The following is a 20,828-nucleotide window of genomic DNA, read 5'->3' as shown; positions in this document are numbered from 1 at the left end:
ATTGCAGGCCCAGGCAGGGCACACTCCTTTACCTAATTCCGGAGGTACTTCCACATCAATGGGTTTGAATAACCCGGTACAAATCAATCTACCTGGACACATGCCTTTGGCCCCGCCTGAACGTTTTGCGGGGGATCCCAAGAAATATGCCGTCTTTATGAACCAATGTCGTTTACACTTTCTATGCAGACCTGGGGCCTTCCCTAACAACCAGACCAAGGTAGCCTTTATACTATCTTACCTCAGTGGCAGTGCTGCCGATTGGTCTATTCCATTGGTAAATCAGGATGATCCCATTCTCCAGAATTTTCAGGGTTTCCAGGCCAGCATGGAAAGATTGTTTGCTCGACACTCTCAAGGACAGGCCCTTGATAACGAACTGCTATCCTTACAACAAGGTAATCAGAATCTCCTGTCCTACGTTGCCACCTTTAATAGACTGGTTGTGGAAACTGGATGGCTAGAAAACAAAAGGATCACATTGTTTCATCGAGGCCTGCGCGGAGAGCTTAAGGATGTTCTAGCTCAGATAGTAGATCCACCCCAGGTCTGCGCAGACTACATAGACTTGGTGGTTCAACTTGATCACAGACTTCAAAATAGAAAAGCAGATCGGTTCAAGTACGAAACCCGAGTACCGATCAAAACCCACGCCAGTACCGACGTATCCGAACCTATGCAAATCGGCGGTGTTAAAGGACCATTAACGCTGAAGGAACGAGAGAGAAGGCGGCAAATGCAACTTTGTCTGTATTGCGGAACCTCTGGTCACTTTCTTCGAAATTGTCCGGTTAAACCACCTAAGAAGGTGGTTGGAGCCACTGATAACGATTTATTGACACCTGATTTGAGAAACGACCTAGCCCGACAAGCGTAGGGGTCCGCTTGCCGAGCTTGAAAACAGATTCTTTGACCTCGCATTTTGTCATGCCAATGGTGCTCGTGGACCCAAAACAGCCTCAGCAGTTACATGCTATAAAAGCATACATCGACAGTGGAGCTATTGGAAATTACATAGACCGTGAATTGGCTTCCAGGATTAAGCTCCCTGTCCGCCCGAAAGTAACCCAAGATGTCATTACTACAGTAGATGGAACCGAAATAGCCTCAGGGCCTGTAACGCATTCCACTGTTGAAATGACACTGGTGGGTCAGGATGGACATAGGGAAACAATCGTGTTTGATGTGATCAAGGCCCCACAATTTCAAGTAATTCTTGGAATTCCTTCGTTAGAAACACATAATCCCAGAATTGACTGGCGAGCAAAGAAGATAAGTTTTCCTGATTGTGAACCAACTTGTTATCCAAGAAATCCAGTTATGGGGTCTAGCCTCAGCAACTTCCACCCCTGTACAGCTACCGTCAGAATACCAAGAATTCCAAGACGTTTTTCAGAAGGAACAGGCTAACACGTTACCTCCCCATCGGTCTTATGATTGCCAAATCGATCTGGTACCCAATGCTCAACTACCTTGTAGTAGGATTTATGCTCTTACGGAACCTGAGAACCTGCATTTTCGTCAGTATTTAGATCAGTACCTAGCCAATGGTTTTATTCGCCCGTCCAAGTCTCCTGTCTCCTCAGCTTTGTTCTTCGTGCCGAAAAAAGAGGGCAACCTTAGAACATGTAAAGACTATCGCGCCCTAAATCAAATAACGATTAAGAATCGTTATCCTCTGCCCCTGATCCCTGAGCTTATCGACCAGGTGAAAGACGCTTGTGTGTACACCAAGTTAGATCTTCGAGGAGCTTATCACCTGGTAAGTATAAAAGAAGGCGACGAATGGAAGACTGCATTCCGCACCAAATTTGGGCTCTTCGAATATCAGGTGATGCCCTTTGGTTTGTGCAATGCACCTGCCGCCTTTCAGTACTTTATGAATGATGTTCTTCGGGAACTTATCGATGTCTGTGTCATTATTTATATTGACGACATCCTGGTGTACTCTTCTTCAGAATCCGATCAAAAGAAAACATGTTAGGGCAGTTCTTGAGAAATTGTGCCAGCACAGACTATTTGCAAAGCTCGAAAAATGCGTTTTTCATACCACAGAAGTTGAGTTTCTCGGATTCATCCTGACACCACAAGGAGTCCGAATGGACTCGCGAAAGGTGGACGCCATCCTCAAATGGCCATCTCCTAGCTCGGTGAAGGGAGTTCAGAGCATGCTCGGCTTCGCCAATTTCTATCGAAGATTCATCCCGGAATTTTCCCGAACAGTCCAACCCATCACAGCTCTCCTAAAAAAAAAATAAAAAAAAAAAACGCTTTGAATGGACTCTTGAGGCCGAACAAGCCTTTCAGGACCTGAAAACCAAATTCACCTCTGCACCTGTATTGAAGCACCCGCACCCAGATCTCCCTTATATTGTGGAAACCGACGCATCCAGTTCGGCCATGGGAGCTGTCCTGTCGCAAAGAGACCCAGAAACTAACCAACTACACCCAGTGGCCTTTTGGTCCAGGAAATTTTCTCCTCCTGAAATCAACTACGCAATTACCGACATTATTAAAGAGTTACTGGCTATTAAATCTGCTTTCAAGGCCTGGCGTCACTACCTTCTCGGGGTAAGACACACCATCACCGTAATTACGGACCACAGAAATTTACAGTATTTAAAGACGGCCAAAGCTCAATCTTCACAACAACTCCGATGAGCTCTATTCTTTGCGGAATTTGATTTTGTAATTACCTATCGCCCTGGCTGCAAGAATGGTAAAGCGGACGCCTTATCCCGGATTGGCATGGAAGAACCCAATTCGAGTTTAGAACCTGTGCCATCATACCTGAACAAAGAATCTTAGGCCTAACTTCATTGCAAACTATTGAGGACATCCAAACGCAAGTAAAACAACTTCTAGACACTTCAGCCTTACTGGAATGGAGTCAAAAGGGTCCTCATTACACCGTTAAGGATGATTTACCCTACTTCCAGGAGCGGTTGTTTCTGCCAAGTAAAGAATTGCAAGAACTTGTTATTGCTCATCATCATGAATCATTAATGGAAGGACACCCTGGTATCGCTAAAACGGAGGAAAAAATCAAACGCCACTTCTGGTCGCCTTATTGGAGAAAAGACATAAAGTCTTTTGTATTGTCTTGCGGAATTTGCGCCCAAAACAAGGGTCAAAAGAAAAGGCCAGCCGGCCTACTTCAACCCTTGGATATTCCACCGGCACCATGGCACACCTTGCCAATGGACTTTATAACTGACCTGCCTCCTTGTGCTGGTTACAACACTATTCTTGTAATTGTGGATCTATTGACCAAAATGGCCCACTTTATCCCTTTAAAAGGTTTGCCTTCAGCTTCCACCTTGACCAAGGAATTTCTGGAGAATATAGTTCGCATACATGGTTTCCCTTCCATATTGGTCTCGGATCGTGGAAGTCAATTTATCTCCCATTTTTGGAAGAAGTGTTGCCAACTAGCACAAATAGATGTGCGGTTATCCACCAGCCACCACCCCCAGACCGACGGAGAAACCGAGAGAACCAATCAGACTCGAGCAATATCTTCGGTGCATGTTGCACCAATCCGAGTTAAATTGGAAAGACATCCTTTGGATCGCAGAATATGCATACAACAATTCAGTGCATTCTGGAACCGGACAAACTCCTTTTTTATACTTTGTATGGTCACCATCCTCGGACCTCTGACCTAGATCCACCTCTGACCCTGGAAATGCCCGCAGTAAATCATTTGCATTCCACAATAACCCGAGCCTTCAAAGAAGCTGCAACTCATTTACAGCAAGCCAAGAAAAAGTATAAAGAAAACGCCGATTTGCACCGAAGTAAAACTCCTCCTTACCAAGTAGGAGACCAGGTATGGCTAGCAACGAAACATTTACCCCTCAAGGGCCCGCGAACCTTCAATCCCAGATTCATAGGACCTTATCCCATCAAGGCTATAATCAATCCCGTGGCCTTTAAACTGGATTTACCGTCCAACATGCGTATTCATCCAGTTTTTCATGCATCAATTTTGAAGCCAGTACAACCAGGGACCCGACTGTCCAAGCCTCCAGACCCAGTTCAAATTGAAGGGAAATTAGAATTCGAAGTTAAAGATATTTTAGACTCCAAGGTGTTAAAGTCAAAACTCTTCTATCTTGTTGACTGGAAGGGATATGGACCTCAGGAGAGATCGTGGGAGCCTAGTAACCATGTTCACGCACCTCGATTAATACGAAGGTTCCACCGGAGATTTCCGAACAAGCCAAAACCCCCGGAGGGAACAACCTTGGGAGGGGCCTTGAAGGGGGGTACTGTCATGATGCCTACCTCAAGGAGCCGAGTCCGACCCAGCAACCCCAGAGGCAGGCATCATTCCCCCCAGGGAAGTGCCAGCAGGCCCAAGCTGGGGTCCTTTGGACACAGTCCTTGCGCCTTAGGCGCCAGGCTCATGTAGCTAGACATGTGTTCAAGTGTTTCAATGTGCACTTACCTGATGCAGACCATGCTGCTACATCCAGGCCCTCTTGAGGCCTGAATGGAACTACTTTACCTGTGGGACTACTTTCCACCTGGGTGTGGTCAGGGAAGGATACATACCTGATCGGTGGAAGGATACATACCTGGAACCTCTTCCAAAGCTATTTAAACCACGCCCGATCAGCAACTCTTGCTTCGCGTTGTTCTGCTCCTCGCAGCTGGACGCTCACCGTGTCAGCTCCTGCATCTGGACTTCAGCCACACCTGTCAGCATCCTGGGTCACCTGCAAAGGGAGATAAGAGAGAATTGGAAGACCTTACCTGCTAAAGCTGTACCACGGAGACATCACACCGACGATCCTGAAAGGGAAGACATCATTTTTAAAAGCATTTCGCTTCGATCGCTGCAGCGCTGCATTACACTCACCTTTCCTGGGCACCTCCATCTTCAGCAGCGATCATCCGGATCCGCAGCCACTTCCCAGTGCCTAGAGAGAAAAAGACATGAACACAAGGTGAGAGAAGGAAGGGAATAGGAAAAGCTCAGTTTCCTTCTAAGACTTACCAGTTGGGTCATTCCCATTTCATTTCGGGTCCTGCCGCTTCCTGGCATTCCGGACCCCGGCCCCTATGGGGAAAAAAGACAAAGACATTGAATGAGCGAATGCAAAGACATTACCCGAACGCTCATCCAGAACTTACCTGTCATTTATTGGAACTGCACGTTTCACTTCGGGTCGGCGCCATATCTCCGGCATTCCGAACCCCGGCCCCGAAGGGGGAAAAAGACATAAGCGTTAGCGCTTGCTGCAATAAGACAATGAACATTATTATTAAGCTTGAACTTTTGAACTTGCAACAGAACTCTTACAGCGCCTTACCTGAATAGTCAAGCTTATTTGAACTTCCATCAAACCTCAATCCAGTGAAGTAACTGGGTTTCAACGCGCCCCTGCATCAGAAGCAGGATGGAGAACTCATCCTTCCAGACCCTAAGCTGAGACTTCACGGGGAATCGTGGAAGGGTATCGTGGAGGGTTGGAAGGAAGTGGGAGGCTTGAGCATTATTCCGTCAGTAGGTAATGCTCCCTTTTCACGCACAGGGGAATATTCCTACGAGCCAGAGAAGCCAGAGTAGAGGGGCCCTACCTGTCCATCTTCAGAGTCCTGCGCTTCACCATTGAAGAAGCATCAGCACTCGAAGCCAGACCTATGCCTCCGTGGGAATCAGGTGAGCATGACAATGTATTGGCCCTACATTAAGTTATTTTGTACTATACTTCCGATTTTTCCAATATTGAGCAGATTCGCTTCTAACTATTGTCTTACACATTGCTCCTCAAAGCAAGGTGGGTACATGAAGTTGATTTGTGACCTTTTCCTAAATTTAAACCGGGAACCTGATTTCAAACGCTGATATAATGTTACAAAGTTGAAAGAAGCTTTTTGTCGACGTTTAAACAAGGGGGAATGGGTGAAAAATTACGACCATCTTCAATCCCTCCGAATCTATGATCAAGTTTCTCTGATAAATCACAGATTCATGAAACTTCAACGATACCTTCTCTGATGCCCTGACTCTGAAGTTCGAAGATTTAGGTACTACTTTGCACCAATCAACTCCCTATTAGATCTGTTTGAGGCGGCCAATGGAAGTTTTCCAGTGCGGATAGATTTTGTAGAATCTGTGAGATCTTGGAACATACTGAGACATCTCGGCATGTGTTGACTGCCCCAAAATGGGGCATATTTATATGACATTGCTTGGCCATTTCACTCATGATTATAATTCAATTAAATAACTGAGTTCTGGTCTTACTGTTTAAATACTGAATGCGAAAGGTTAAACATTACACTTTATAAAGTTTGGTGCTGTATCAAAAGTAAACCTCGAAATGGGAATTGAATGAAACATTGGGTTATGCCTACTATTTTAGCTGGCCTTTCTAATCTGTTATGATGTTAGGATTTGTAGTACTTTTATAATGCAACCATTTGCACTGATGAGTGACACCCTATTACTAATTGTATCTGAAAATTGTGTTTTAGTATTAATTTTGTACTAATGCTGTGGACTTGCACTAAATCAGATCTTACTGTATGTTTTATGTGTATGCATGTTTGAAATTTAATATAACTTGGGTGATTGTGAACTTGTCTAATCAGCTGATTGAAAGAATTGTGTATTTATGAATTGATTTGTAAAAGTTAATTTTAGAACGAGATTAAAATAAATAAGATTATTAGTGCTTCTTTTAGCTCAACAGCGACCAGCCCTGCTGGCCTATTAACTCGAAACCGGTCACCCTGTGCACCCTATTCTAACGGCATTTGATAATGTGTGACGTCCTACCGAGACCTTTATGCTGAGGTGTTTTATCTTGAGAGAAAAGGTATTTATTTTAGGCCTCTTTACTTTTAGTAGTGCAGGATAGTTTTAATCTTTCTTAATATTAGAAAAGGAAGAGCCTTGTTAAACCCTGCTCGAACTGGGTATGTTTTACAGTCTGATTTTGTGTCCTGCCTTTACCTGAACCATGACGTTTCTACCTGTCAAATATGTCGGTCTTTTTTTGTCCAACTCATTGAAGGAAGGAGACTTTAGGGTCTTGTACATCATATTGAAGTATGTGGACGCCGAAAAACATGGGGAAAAAACTGTCAACAGATAAAACCAAGGCGAGCAAAAAACATGCTGTGGACACATAATTACATTCCCATCTCGACCACCAACCTCTTTAGGGAGAGAAACTGGTGACTAGACTTGGAAAGCACTTCCAATACCATGTCCAACTTGCCGGCAGGGTTTGAGATGCAATGTAGGTCGTACCCCCACATAGAGTACAAAGTGTTGAAGCCGAGTTGTGGGTCACCATCTGTTCCATTGTCGGCTCACCTGAAACCATGTCCGTCGCAAGCAACTCACTCAATGGTAAAGCCTTCCCCGTAGATGCAACCAGCATCAGAGCCTTTAACGTCAACAGATTCAATGACAAGAAAATGAACATCCCTTGTGGGGGTGATGAAGCCTTTGACATCCACAACCGTGACAACAAAACCAAGTGCACTCCCACATCAGTTTTGACGTCAGCGGTTTGATGATATCGACATCCGTTAAGACAGCAGCTTTGCCACTACCACCTGCTAAGGAAAAAAGACTGCCGGCACATTAACCATCAGGTGTTATCGGACATCAAAATGGTCATCCGAAGAAAGGGGCGCGGGACCGATGAGAGAAATTGAAAGAGTTTGAAGACAAAGGTAAAAGAAAGGAAAAGCGAAAACAAAGATCTTGACATGGAGAAAGCACATGAAAAGGAGAAGGTAAAGCGGAAAGGGAAAGAGAATCTTTTTTTTGTCACCCATGGTGGTCCTACCTTGGGTAAAAGTCACTCTGGTCAATTATAAACTGTTTCTTAAATGTTATTCCCTCTGGGAGTCCGCATCCCTTAAGGTTCTTCATGCCCACCTGGTCAGAGCAAAAGTACCCTCAGTGGCTTCAGTCACACATTTGAAGCCATCTGTAAGGTGTGATGAGTCTCAGGAGTTTGTCACTTCTTGGGATTAGGGCAGTGAGTCTGCTCACTTAGCAACACGTTATGGGACACGGTAAGCGGGATCCCTCTTGAGGTGACTCTCCTTGGGGGACGTGGAAACCTGAGAGACTTGAGGCACCACCCCACACCCCACCCACATTTACACCTCCATGGGGTGTGCCCCACACCCCTGCACACATTTACACCTCCATGGGGTGTGCAGGAACTAAGATGTGTGAGAACCCTTTAACAATGGCTGGCTCAGCTTCTAACCCAAACCTCGTTTCATCCTGTTTCTGGAGAAACAGAATGACTGAAAAACCAGCCTCCTGAGGTCTCATCAGGTGAGGAACCAATCCAAAAGCGGTATCCACGCAGGACGCAGAGTTTAATTATGCTGCTGTGCACATTTGAGGAGAGAGACTGACCGCCAGACGTGGCATCGCACGCAGAGGTTCGCACTAGGAGAGTGCAATGCGGCTCACCAGACGAGACACCAGAGCCGTGTACATCAGCAGATCGGGGCAGAGGCCCAAGAAGGAACCGCCCACAAGCTCCTGTACCAACTAAGCAGGCACCAGGAGGAGACGCTGACTGATGCAGAGTCCAGTTGAGGTGTGTAAGCGGCTCTGCAGTGAGACGAGAGGCACTCTTCCTACATAGCCATCCCAGGGAGCACTGCCCGTCAGATAAAGGTACGCCGGAGGAAGAAAGGGAAAAGAGACAGAGACTGAGATTACCCCAGATCGATAAGTATAAAGGAGAAGAGCCCCAGAGTGGGGGCTGGGGGGCAGAAGGATAAGCCCCAGATGGTGGAGAGAAACCGAAAGAAGCCCCAGTGTGGGGAAAACAGGAAGAAGCCAGAGAGTGGGGAAATGAGAGTAAGAGAAGCCTGGTGTAGGCGAAAGAACAGCAACTCGGGAAATGAGCAAGAGCCCTCCCCAGATACGAGGGAGTGGAAGACACTGAAAGAACCCCAGACTGCCTGAACAGCGAATCACAGAAGTGTACCTGAAGGGAGAAGGACTGAGAGACACAAGTTTCACAGAGAACCAGAGACCTGGCTGGAACCCCAGGAAGGCACTCTTGCTGTACACAACCTATATGTTCTGGACTGTCAACATAGCAAGGGCCTATGGTAGAGAGATACAAGGGTGGGGATTATAATCCAGTGGCCATCCCTTTCCCCTGGGCAAGGACCAACGTATATCTAAGTCATTTCATTTTTTCTTTCGAGCATTATGGAGTGAAGGTAGGTTCGAGTAGGCTTTCTGGACCAAGGACTTCATTTATGTTTGACCATCTTGGCATACTGAAGAGCACCCGTTGTTACATTCATTTGTATACAGTAGGACTTGTGATCACAGAATCGGAAGAAGAAATCCATCTTTTGAAAATCATGCTGCCTTCTTGTTAGTCTCCTGATTCAAACCATCAATGCCAATAGGACAACACCTTTTGAGAAAAGTCCCTTTTACAGTAAGGTCAGAGTAATTTTTGCAACGCAAATTGTGAGCCATCTGTCTATTCCCCTGCGAGACCCCTGTTAGGCAGAAACCTGTGCAGTTCCCTCTGGGACCACTGCAAAAGATTTAAGACTACAGGTGTTTGGCAGTAAACCCACTTGGTAGCAGTCTGTACCACACAGATTCACTTGGTAGCTGTGGCTGAGCAGTCAGACTTCCCTCAAGAAGAGTTAGGCAGTATACAGAGTATTCACAATAGGTCAAAAGAACACAGTAGAACAAGCAAACACTGACCAGAGCTTGGTGTAAAAGAGATATCATTATTTATTTAAAAACATCTAATAAAACACTGGCACTAATATCAAGCAGTTCAAAAACATGGTCACTAAAAGATATACACTCCCTTCAACGATTAGACAAGTCTTAAGTAAATCAACACTTATTTTCAGACAGCGGTGAGCGCTTAACGAAGATGGCACTCTAATCAATCGGTTTAGAAGGGAGAGAAAGGCAGAGCAAAGATAGGAACAGATCCCAACACTTTCGGAAAAACACAGTAGAAGAAGGCAGGTTAAAACCGTAAAGTAAAAGTTAACAAGGCCGGACCCACTTTAAGAGGCTCCGGTCGAAATGTGTCCAAGGTCACACGGTTCAAAGTGCCCAAAAGACTCGCAATAAGTTCAGAAAGAGTTGGACCAAAAGAAACGAACCAGTTAGATGGTCAAGGCGGCCAGCCCAGTCCAGAAGGTTAAGGGGTTATTATTACCTTGTAGCAATCTTTAGAAAGGGAGGCCTGGCGGACACGGTACCTTAAAATGGTGAAAATACTCCAGCGGGGGCAGTTGTTCCTGGCAGCGGGTGCAAGTCGGTGCTCATCGAGGAAGAAAGCAGGAGTCCGTTGCACTGCCAGGGAAGAAACCAACCGCAGAGTTCTCAATTAAAAGAAGCAGTGTTTTTATTTGCGGTCCAGTGGTAAGTGGCTATCCGGTTGCCGGGGTGCTTGGCACGGGCAATTCGACCACAAGAGGTCCTGGGATGTGAGAAAAAGAAGGTAAACTGGTTGTTCCCACAAGTCAGGGGAAGAAGACTCTCCAGCCGGGAGATCTTCTCTGTCGTTGGGAAGTGGTAAGTCGGTTCAGCAGGGCTCCACCGGTGGTGTCGTCGTAGCAGGTCGGCTCAGCTTCTCCCTCGTCGGATTTTCAGGTCCTGTGGCGACTTCTGAAGTTCCAGTCCCAAAAGCCCTGCTTTTATGCAGCACACCCCCATTCACTCAGCCTAGCTGTCAATCAAACATGCTAAGTGGGGAGCCGGCCGGCTCACCACTTGGGCCAATCACCCCAGAGTGCGACTTGAGTTACCAAGGTAACTCAGTCCAGGGTGCCTAAACCCCCTCCTACTCCCCCTGTGGTACCCAGACAGAGTGGCACCACTTTTGGAGGCTTCTGTGGAGAAGCCCGCCAAAAGTGGAACAAAGGGCTCGACCTTTGGTTTGGAGTTACAGAGGCGAACACAAACGCCATTTTAAAACCGAGTTCTGGCAGAAAATACCAACCGGGGAATTAATATTAAATAAATAAACCGGCGATATGTTCGAGGCTATAAGAATTAAATAATTAAAGTTGGTAGCCTCGAACAATGGGAAAATCCCATAGAGATATATTCGCGGTCGAATATAAAAAGTAGTATCCACTGCCACCAGCCAAAACTGGATCAGGGGGGACGGAGACGTGCCCCCTCGAACAACAGACCCGGGGTTACGAATTGCCCCGACCAGTACGTCCACAATATGATGTTTTGTACTGGTTTCTGTTCATAATTTGGGACTAGCAAAGCCAGACTTTACATGCCCTGGGAGACAGTAGTCAGTCCCAGGGTATGGAGGAGTCTATGTTGGGGGGTCACTATGACACCCCTGTGTTACTGCACGGAGGGTGCTGTGTAACACACATAAGAAAAACATGAGACCCTATGGAGTAAAAGACCCCATAGCCCATCAAACACATTAACATTCAAAGGAACACAATAAATCATGTCCAAGAGTGAGAGAAAAAGAGTCTCATTCTTGGCAGAAAAAAAAAAACAAACTCCAGAAATCCAGCAAAGCTGCTGGGGGACTCACTAGGTTAGGAAATACAGCCTAAAAAGAGAATTCTCCCTGACAACCCCCCATGAAATTTGCGGGGAGGATTCAGAATCTAAGTCAGTGATTGGGGGGGAAAATACTCTACCAGAAGTTCTAGAAACCGTTTGGAAACTCGTTTCCACACCCTCTCCAAAAAGCAGTTTTTGAGAGTTACTAGCCAACAAAAACTGGATAGCTATTGAAATTGCTCAAGCATACTTTGATATTCTGAAGCCTTTCAGTTTCTTCGAGGACATATACTGAAGGCTCTAGAACCCAGTAAGAGACTAAACCATTGGCTAAAGATGCCCGACCCTTAAAGTTCTGAGAAATGTCACCATCCCTTCCACTGAAGAAGGACGCGGTTGAAATAAAGCCTGCTTTTTCTGCCTTTTTCAAACCTCTTGGAGTTGCAGACGTTAGTGGCAATAGGGTGAAACCCATTCCACCCGTGGATGTGGCCCAGAAAGGACATTTTGCCTGGGGTTGTCTAGAAGAACCTATGGAAATAGGGTTGTTTGGCGCGAGGAATAGGGAGAATGGGACGAGAGGGGACCAGAACCCTCAGAGGGAGATGATGCCCCCGTATGTAAGACTAGCTCCTTCTAGGCATGAGAACAGCTTAAAGTTAACCAAACCTGGGCTCACGCTTTAATTGACTTGGGCAGTAAACTGACTGGTGTCCGGTCGGACCTAGTGTACCTTAACACCCTAGATGTAAGAGAAGCAGCACAGATCACAGGTGTACATGGGGATGCTAAGATCTACTCCCAAATTACTGATCTTGGAAGGGAGGGAGGAGGGTCCGATTCCGCTAGAAGTAGCTATCGTCCCCGGACTCCCGGAGAAGGTGATCCATCGGTACTGACTTCCCTAATGTTCAGGTTCTGGTTTAGCCCTCTCCCAAGAGACAGTCCGGAAACCTACTTGGAATATCCCCCCAACCCACTCCCCAGCATCTCGAGAGGAATTTCCAGAGTAAGTGTTGACCCCAAAGTGGATTTGACAAAAAAAGGAGTCCAAACCTAGATTGTAGGCCAGCTGGAGGAGGGCTTAAAGCAAATGGCTGGGGTATGTGACAAATAAGGAGTTCTTCCCATCTCCCCTCGGCAGAGCCGCCCTCTTTGGGACTAGGGATTTGAGTCCACTACTCTTAGCACCCCCTAGGGGACAGTATAAGCAGGATCCCAACTCGACTTTTACACTGAACTTGTTGGTGGTCTTCACGACCATCAATCTGGATTCCGAGCATCCAGAGGCACGGAAAATACTCTTCTGAACACCCGTGAGGAACTGCTCACATCCCTTGATTTCCAACTCCCCAGCTGTCCTCATCCTTCTTGATCTCTCCTCTGCCTTTGACATGGCCAACCATTCCATTCTCCTACAAAGGCTCCACAACACCATTGGTATCTCAGAGCGGGCACTGGACTGGTTGACCTCATTCCTAACCGAGCTCCTCCCCAGTCATCCTGGGCACCTTCTCCTCTCCTACTTCCTTCTCCACCTGTGGTGTCCCCCAGGGCTCTATCCTCTCGCCTTGGCTCTTTAACATCTACCTTACTCAGCTGGCACTCCTCATCTCCTCCTTCCCCAACTTCCAGTGTTATGCAGATGACACACAACTCTTTTTCAAACTTCCTGTTGACCCTCTTGCCAACCAAGCCTGGTGCACTTTCAATGATCTCTGCCTCAATGCCAGCAAAACGGAGATCCTTCCCATTGGAACCCCTGCTCCCGCCTTCTTCACTTCACTCTGGCCTTCCTCCATGTGCTCTCCCCCGGCTCCTCCTTCTGAAGCCAGAAACCTTGGACTTCTCTTCGACTCCTCTCGCTCCTTCCTCCCTCACACTCGGGGAAATTGCCAAGAAGTCCCACTTTCACTCTTCCTTCTCAAAGGAATTCTACCTTTTCTCACTTTCCCCCAGAAGCTCAATGTCAACCGAGCCCTGGTTCTCTCTAGGCTTGACTATTGCAATAGCCTCCTCCTGAGTCTACCTTCTTCCACTATGCGACACCTCCAGCTAACCGAAAATAGGTCCGCAAGATGTATCCTTGGCTTCCAGCCCAGGGACCGCATCTTTCCTGCCCTTCACTGGCTCCTGGTTGCTTCACAGATTCAATTCAAATCCCTCCTGTATCATCCACAAGGCTGTATGGGGCAGGGGACCACACTATCTGCAACGCTCTCTTACTAAATATTCCCCCTCTAGACCTCTACGCTCCTCTGGCACCAACTCTGTGTGTAAAGCGTTTTGCTAAAAAGAGGGCAGAAGGTTGATCGCTTTCCTCAGCTGGCTCCCTTCTTTGGAACAGCCTCCCTCTTCGTCTTGAGCAGGACTTTCTTGAATTCCGGAAGCTCCAAAAGACTTTCCTCTTTTTTTCCTCTCCCCCCACCCCCTTCTCTCATCTGCTAATCTCAAAGTTGCTTGATTGGTGTCCAGGCCCCTTGTGCATCCTCAGGGCCCTGACCTCCCACACCAAAATGCCCCCAGCTTCTGTTTATCCTCAGCACGTGCCTCGGCACACCCTCCATCCTGGAGGCTCGCACTTACCATAACTTGCACTTCACTGGTTGCTCTCCCACGAACACCCCAGCACTTACCCCTTTCCTCCCTCCCTCCTGCACTTGCACGTTCTGAACACTTGCCAGCCATAGTAGATTTGTACCCCATGCCCCCACTGTATTTAATATTTTTATTAATGTATTTGAATGTTTCTGATCCCTATGTGTCCCCACACGGTTGCCCTGTCGGCGCTTTGAAACAGAATTTACTTACTGTATAAGCGCCTAACAAGCGAACAATAAATAAATCACTCTGTATGTGACTCACCCTTAGAGGACTGGGAAACCCAAGAGAGACTTAAATCACTACCTCTTTCCCCGATACTAACACCTTTATGGTGTATGCAAGAAGTTTGATGTGTGAGAACTATTTAACAATGGCTAGCTCTGCTTCTAATCCAAAACTCAGTTCATCCTCCTTAAAGAGAACAGAACGGCCGAAAAACCAGCCTCCAATCGCAAAAGGACCATAAACCCAGCTCTCTGAATTTAATTATGGTGCCGTGCGCATTGAGGAGTCGCACGCTCAGAGAGTCAGAAAGCCAGACGTGGCGTCGCACCATGAGGTTCGCACTAGGAGAGTGCTGCGTGGCCCAGCAAGCGATAATCCGGAGCCGTGGGGTGTGGCCTTCCAAGCGAGAACTGAGTAATGCATATGACCGAGCAGAGCCTGGAGGATGAGCCAACGACTAGCTCCCATAAAAAATGAGTGAAACAGGAGGAGACTCCCACTGCTGTGGAGTCCAGTTGAGGAATCGCACATACGGCTCTGCAGCGAAACGAGAGGCAATCTGCCTGCGTAGCCCTCCCAGGGAGCACTGCTCGTCAGATACAGGTTCACAGTGGCTTCCAATGAATGAGAGACAGGTGGCAAAGACAGAGGAAGGTGCCCCAGAGTGGGGAGAGAAGCAGAGAGAATTCCCAATGTGGGGAGCGAGACATAAAGAAGCCCTGGTAGGGGGTAGAAATAGGGAAGCCTCGGGTGGGGAGAGAAACTGAGCAGAGCCCCAGAGCTGGGAGAGAAACCAAAAGAAGCACCAGTGTGGGAAAGAACAGAGAAACCCCAGAGTGGGGAGAGACGTCCCAGGGAGGGGAGGGAGGCAGGAGGAGGTAAAAAAAAAAACCTTGAGTGGGAAGCAAAACAGCAAGAAGCACCGGAGTGGGGAATGTGACAAAGAGAAGCTTGTGTGGGCAAATAACCGAGAAGCCCAACGTGGGAAATATGCAAGAACGAGCCCCAGAGGGGGAGAGGAAGAGACTGAAAGAACCCCAGTCTGCAGGAAAAGGGAACTACAAAGGTCTCCCAGAAGGGAAAAGGACTTTGAGGCACACAAGTTTCACAGAGAACCAAAGACTCAGCTGGGAAGGCACTCCAGCCATACACAAACTATGTGTTTCGAATTGTGAACATAGGCAAGTGCCTGTGGTAGAGAGACCCAAAGGGTGGGAGTCAGAAGCCAGCAGCCATCCCTTTCCCCTGGGGCAAAAAGCCCAAATGATGTCTTGGTTGTATATTTTCCTTTGAGTAGTAGGGAGAGAAGTAGGTTAGAATCAGATGACTACAGAGGACCTCATTTTTGCAGACTAGTTCTTAGTATCGCATAGTTAGGGAAATACTTGTTTTTTTAATCGGAAGAGAAAATGCACATTTTAATAATCTTGGCTGCTTGTCTGTCTCCTGAGTCTGAACTACTACAAAGGCTCCTCCCACACTTATTGTAAGCATTACTGTACAGACACCATCTCAAAAGCAGAGGTCCTTTCTGGACACGTTGTTGGTGCCATATGAGTTTCAACTGCTGTTCCATAGTGACTACTGTTCCCCCTAGTCCATAGTATGCTTTCCTCTGTATGCCACTCCTTCAATCCCTCGAAAAAGGGCCTGCCTAAGCCAGCAAGAGCATGTGCAAGGGAGTGTCACTCATGGGCCACCCACTCTTCATAATAACTGGTATGTTGCTCTGCATCCAGCTCCGGTCCGCTCCCCGTCCTGGGTGCAAAACCCCAACAGGACATTATGCAGTACAGTAAACCATTTAGTCCAGATCTTATTTTGTGTTGTTTAGTTCCAATTGTTCCAAAACCTTCATGTGTCTGTGTCCACCTACTACAACGATGGAGGCAAAGACATTTTGGAAGAAACGGAGGACCGTGCAAACAGACACCCCTATCAACTTGTTCTGTATCTGGTAATGGTCTCACTTTCCACAGTTCACGGTAAGACTCCTAGGAAAAGCTCTTCTAAAGTTCATTGATGTTATGTACCTGAGCACATAGGTTTTCCACTCTGCTTTCTAAGTGTGCTCTGCAGGTATGTCTGCTATTCTATGCCTAATACTCGATGCCATATTTGTGGCAGCTCAAGAGTGTTAGACAAGGATTCTTGGAGAGACGTTTTTGGCCAGAAAAAAGGGGATTTGTAACAGTGTTAACAACTGTTCCAACACAGTGTTCCATACTTTGTGTACAATCAAATACCAAGGGAGAGGAAATTCAAATGCAAAACATGAGAAAACCCTCTGATTCTGGTGTTTGCATAAAGGGTGTGGATAGTCTGATCTGTATTACATAGCTGAATTTTTAAACTTCATGACAATTGACTAATACGTATACTCCAATCACATGCACATATGCTATTCAGATTTGTAGGTATATTAAACGTATTTCTTTCAACAGGTAATGACTGGATTTGAACCAGAGACCAACAAGAAGAGTAAACCCAAACAATTTGACAATTCTGCAAATGCACAGATAAGCAAAGGTGAAGAAGCTGCAGACAAAGATCTGAAAAATACTATCACCCATGAACCAGTAGTGCAAGCAGCGGAATCAAGTTCATTACAGCAGGTATCTACAGCTTTAAAGGTAGAGGACTCGAAGGAAAAAACAAAAATGATAGATTGTGAGGACAGTGCAAAGACAGCATTCAGTAAAGAGGAACATGAAGACAAAGAAGCTGCCAGTACCAATCTACCAATATTAAACCAAATGCCATCAGGAGATTCAAGCATACTAAATGCTGATTTGAAAATCGTTCCCAATGATGGAAACTCAAAACGAAGAAAAACTTGTGAAACATTTACCGGTCATGAAAATACAGACAGTGCCAGCACAAGCCACTCATTTTTAGACAACACTCTTTTGCCAAATTCAAATCTAGCACACCAGCAAACTGTCAAGGTTCCCAAGAAAGGAAAATCAACATTGAAAGATAAAGGAAAGGCCAAAAGAAAAAGGGGCATCTTGCGCTATGCCTTTAGCAAATACATAGTACCCAGCAAAAACGATCCGTCAATGTTAGAACAAAACTGCTTGCAGCAAGTAGGTGCGGATTTGAAACCTATTATTTACAAGAAAAGAAAAACAAAACATGTTGATGATATTTCAGACACAAGGAGACCCCAAAGTGAAGAAGCATTCACTATGAGCGAGGATTTTCAAATTGCCAACAATAGGCCGCCACTATTAGACCAAACCCATTCTCAAGGCTCCAAACCAAGTCATCCTGTGACTTCTGAATTGAAGCCACAATGCCCCAAGAAAAGAGAATTAAAACTCTGCGATGATATAAAAATTTCAAAGACGATAGAAAAAGAATGTCCTTTAAATCAAGATTCAACAACCGCCAGTCCGAATCTACCAACATCGCTACAACCCTTGTCACAGTGTTTAAACTTTTTAGAGGTAGACCATACCACCAGCCCAAGCTCTTCTTCAATGGAAGAGTTGCCAGACCGTGCTCCGAGTCCTCAAACATGGAGAAGTACATGGTGTGCAGAAAAATACACAGAATCTTCGTCATCTTTTCATCTATTGCTTCAGCCCGATGACGCCGAAATTATCAGAGAGGAAAGAATTCGACGACTCAAAGATCGTTTAGAAGAAAAAAAGCAAGCAGTAGAAGCAATTAGGAAAGTGCAGAAAAATGTATAGAAGCTCAACTACAACAGCCGTGCTATCGTTACTCAAGTGATGAAATAATACAACAGTGTACAATAAAATCAATCCAAATCAACGTGTGTCGTAGGGGGTTAATGCAGTGCTAAAAGAAACATTTGCTTTTAGAATTGGAGGTCTATGTTTTCAATCGGAAAATAAACTGTTATTAATGCACATTTCAGATTCTCTTGCCTTGCTCTGAAAATAATTGGTGTGTTGCTGTGTGGGCCAGCCCGCTGAGGAACTGTTGCAAAATGTGCATGGTTCACAATTTAAGTTAACCATTGCTTAAAGTTTACCCATGCGCCTGGAAACACCAAACAGCAACACAAGAACTATGTCATTTTGTTTATAACTCAGATACTCCGTGAAGCCTAGTTTCAACAGATTGAAACACAGGGAATTACAATCGGCATGTGTTTTTGCTGAAAGTTGGTGCTCTTTGTCCGATATCTACCATTTAGTGTATGTATACTGAGCTTGAGACTTCCACGCAAGGTCACACTTGGTAGCAAACGTTCATTGTTTTCTTTGGTGAAACGTACAAAAAGGTGGGTTTGTGGAAAATCGTGTTTAGTTAAGTAGTGCTGACTCTTTCTAATTGTTTATTTACTTGCAGTTATGTGATTTTAAGATTGCAAGTTAAAAGCTATACAAGATGTTAATATATTTCTAGTTGTAAGAGTATCGAACAAAGTGTATATAGTTTACCACATCTGAGCAGAGCTTGCTTTTGCACTTTTTTCAGAATTTCAAAAATAGCTTTTTGGTATAAACATTTTATAGAAGGTAAAAATCAGATGCACAACAATCAAACATCATTTTCTTAAGTTTATGCATTAAAATGTTTCTTATTAAAAATGATGTAAAATACTGTTGGAAGGTATATTTAATGTCTAAATATGCGTTTTAAATCACATTGCTTTTTCATATTGTCATTTACATATGTTTAAGAAAAGCTGAGTGGGCATTAATGGACAACAATGCTTTGGTAAGGTAGATTTCGTTAACAAGAATGGCATATTTGACAGAGGTTTACATGTCTCCTATTGCAAATGTTTCCATGCTTTTCACTCAAATAAATCAGAATCTTCGGAGTGCTTCTCAGTGTTTGTTTTCTTTTTTTAGTTTGAAGGTGAAAAGTCATTGTTTCTATTCATGGAGTCATATTTGAAACCTTGTTTTAAGGGGATATTTTCCCAATGTGCTCTGGTTAATGCTTAGAAAACGTGTTATGTTAGGCAGGGTTAGCACCAAGTTAGATCTTACTCTCGCCATTGTGAAATGTGGCAGAGCACCCAGACTTCATGCTATATCTTGAATGTGTGATGGCAGCATGAGGAGGAATAGTGTGATCCTAGTGCATGTTTCATAAGTGCAGGTTTAGAGCGGAGTCAGAGGTTTGATGCATGACCAGTGGATGCAGAGGCCCTATTAATTACTGATGGACTACGTGTAACCGGTTACCTGAACAGAACGTAGAAACCTACTGTCTTGAGTGGTAACTGCTGTGAAAAAGTCAAAGCAACCTTCACTTTGCTGAGATGTACTGAGGTTCCCGCAACCATGCCACTGCCAGCTCCATACGCAGTGTAGGTTGTTTTTTATTTGCTTGACGTCGTGGAAGGGGTGTATCTGGTAGGTAGCAGCTACAAAGTTTGTGCCATTCAAATGCCACAATCCTACTCGGGTGCCACATGGCCGTCTAATGTGCCCTTGCCAATGGTTACTCACCACCACAAGCACCTTCTCAGCCTGCATCATGGGTGGAGTACAAGGGTATATAGCCAATGGGCTGGAACATGCGCGAAGCACCCCGTGATGTAGCGCAGGAGTGTGGCTGGACTACCTGAAACCCAGAGAGAGGGCTTTGGCAGAGGCACCTTGTAACCATGCTCCCTCTATTTTGCCGCAGCAGACAGCGTGCTGGCGAGCAAATATGGCAACAGAAACAATTGCGTTATCTGCATTTCCCCATGGCAGGGTCTTCACCTTCCAAGAGTCGCATGGAATGGGGTCCCAAGGGACATGCAGCATATAGAGGCTGTGAGGGAGTGTGGTCCTCCCCAGTAATGCACATTAAGAGGTTAAACCTCCCCAACCAACCTGTTGGAAGGCTGTGTGTCATAATTGCCTTGTTACTATTTGCCAGTAACATCCATGAATGTATGTTATTGTTAGTACTGGATGTTATTGTTAGGACTGGATTTCAATACTCTGACCTGGTGGACCGATGTATAGGAGGGCAACCTAGTTTAGTGACAGAACTGTGGGAGCTGTAGCCAAACCAGTTCAAAGTAGCAAGGGGGTGGCCTATGCTAAGTCTCAGGAAGGGTGAACCTGATAAGGGGCCCTCAATTAGTACACACAGTGAAAAGTCAAGGATCATGCTTAGACAAACAGTGTCATGCCTTACCTGGTACAGCACCTCAGGGGCCTTTCTGGGGTCTGCATTCACTCTTTTGCCAGAGCTTCGCATTTGCCGGAATTTTCCCACTTCTAACTGGCGACCGGCATGGTGGCAGAGCCCCTACCAGCATGACAGCGTTTCCAGAAATCGGTTGTCATACGCTACTTTAGACTACGGCAGACCCGGTAGGTTGCACTTTATTGCATTAGTGTTCCTTGGTTATATTCTTCCCTAGCTGCACGTTTCTTGCCTTGTTCTTTCCAAGCTTCTGGTTCCCTTCCTACTTCCTTGTGCTTCTGCTGCATTTCTGATTGCCTTCCGAGTCCTGTTGAGTCTCCTGCTGGAGGCC

The 20,828-nt window shown here is 45.8% G+C and overlaps 1 protein-coding gene across 2 annotated transcripts in view; it reads left to right on the top strand.

The window, feature by feature from the left end:
• LRIF1 (ligand dependent nuclear receptor interacting factor 1) overlaps positions 1-19,166 on the top strand; it is a 121,286-nt gene extending 102,120 nt beyond the window's left edge. For both annotated transcript variants that reach the window (XM_069640319.1, XM_069640320.1), the window contains exon 3: positions 16,807-19,166. In XM_069640319.1, coding sequence (XP_069496420.1) covers positions 16,807-18,063 — 1,257 coding nt within the window. In that variant the 3' untranslated portion in view covers positions 18,064-19,166. The remainder of the gene's footprint in view (positions 1-16,806) is intronic.
• Positions 19,167-20,828: the final 1,662 nt, after the last annotated feature.

The sequence above is a fragment of the Ambystoma mexicanum genome, chromosome 7q, assembly GCF_040938575.1.
Source record: "Ambystoma mexicanum isolate Mex_15411 chromosome 7q, UKY_AmexF1_1, whole genome shotgun sequence".
Classification (NCBI taxonomy): Eukaryota; Metazoa; Chordata; class Amphibia; order Caudata; family Ambystomatidae; genus Ambystoma; species Ambystoma mexicanum.
The sequence above is the reverse complement of the archived record's forward strand: the minus strand, read 5'-3'. Positions and strand labels throughout refer to the sequence as shown.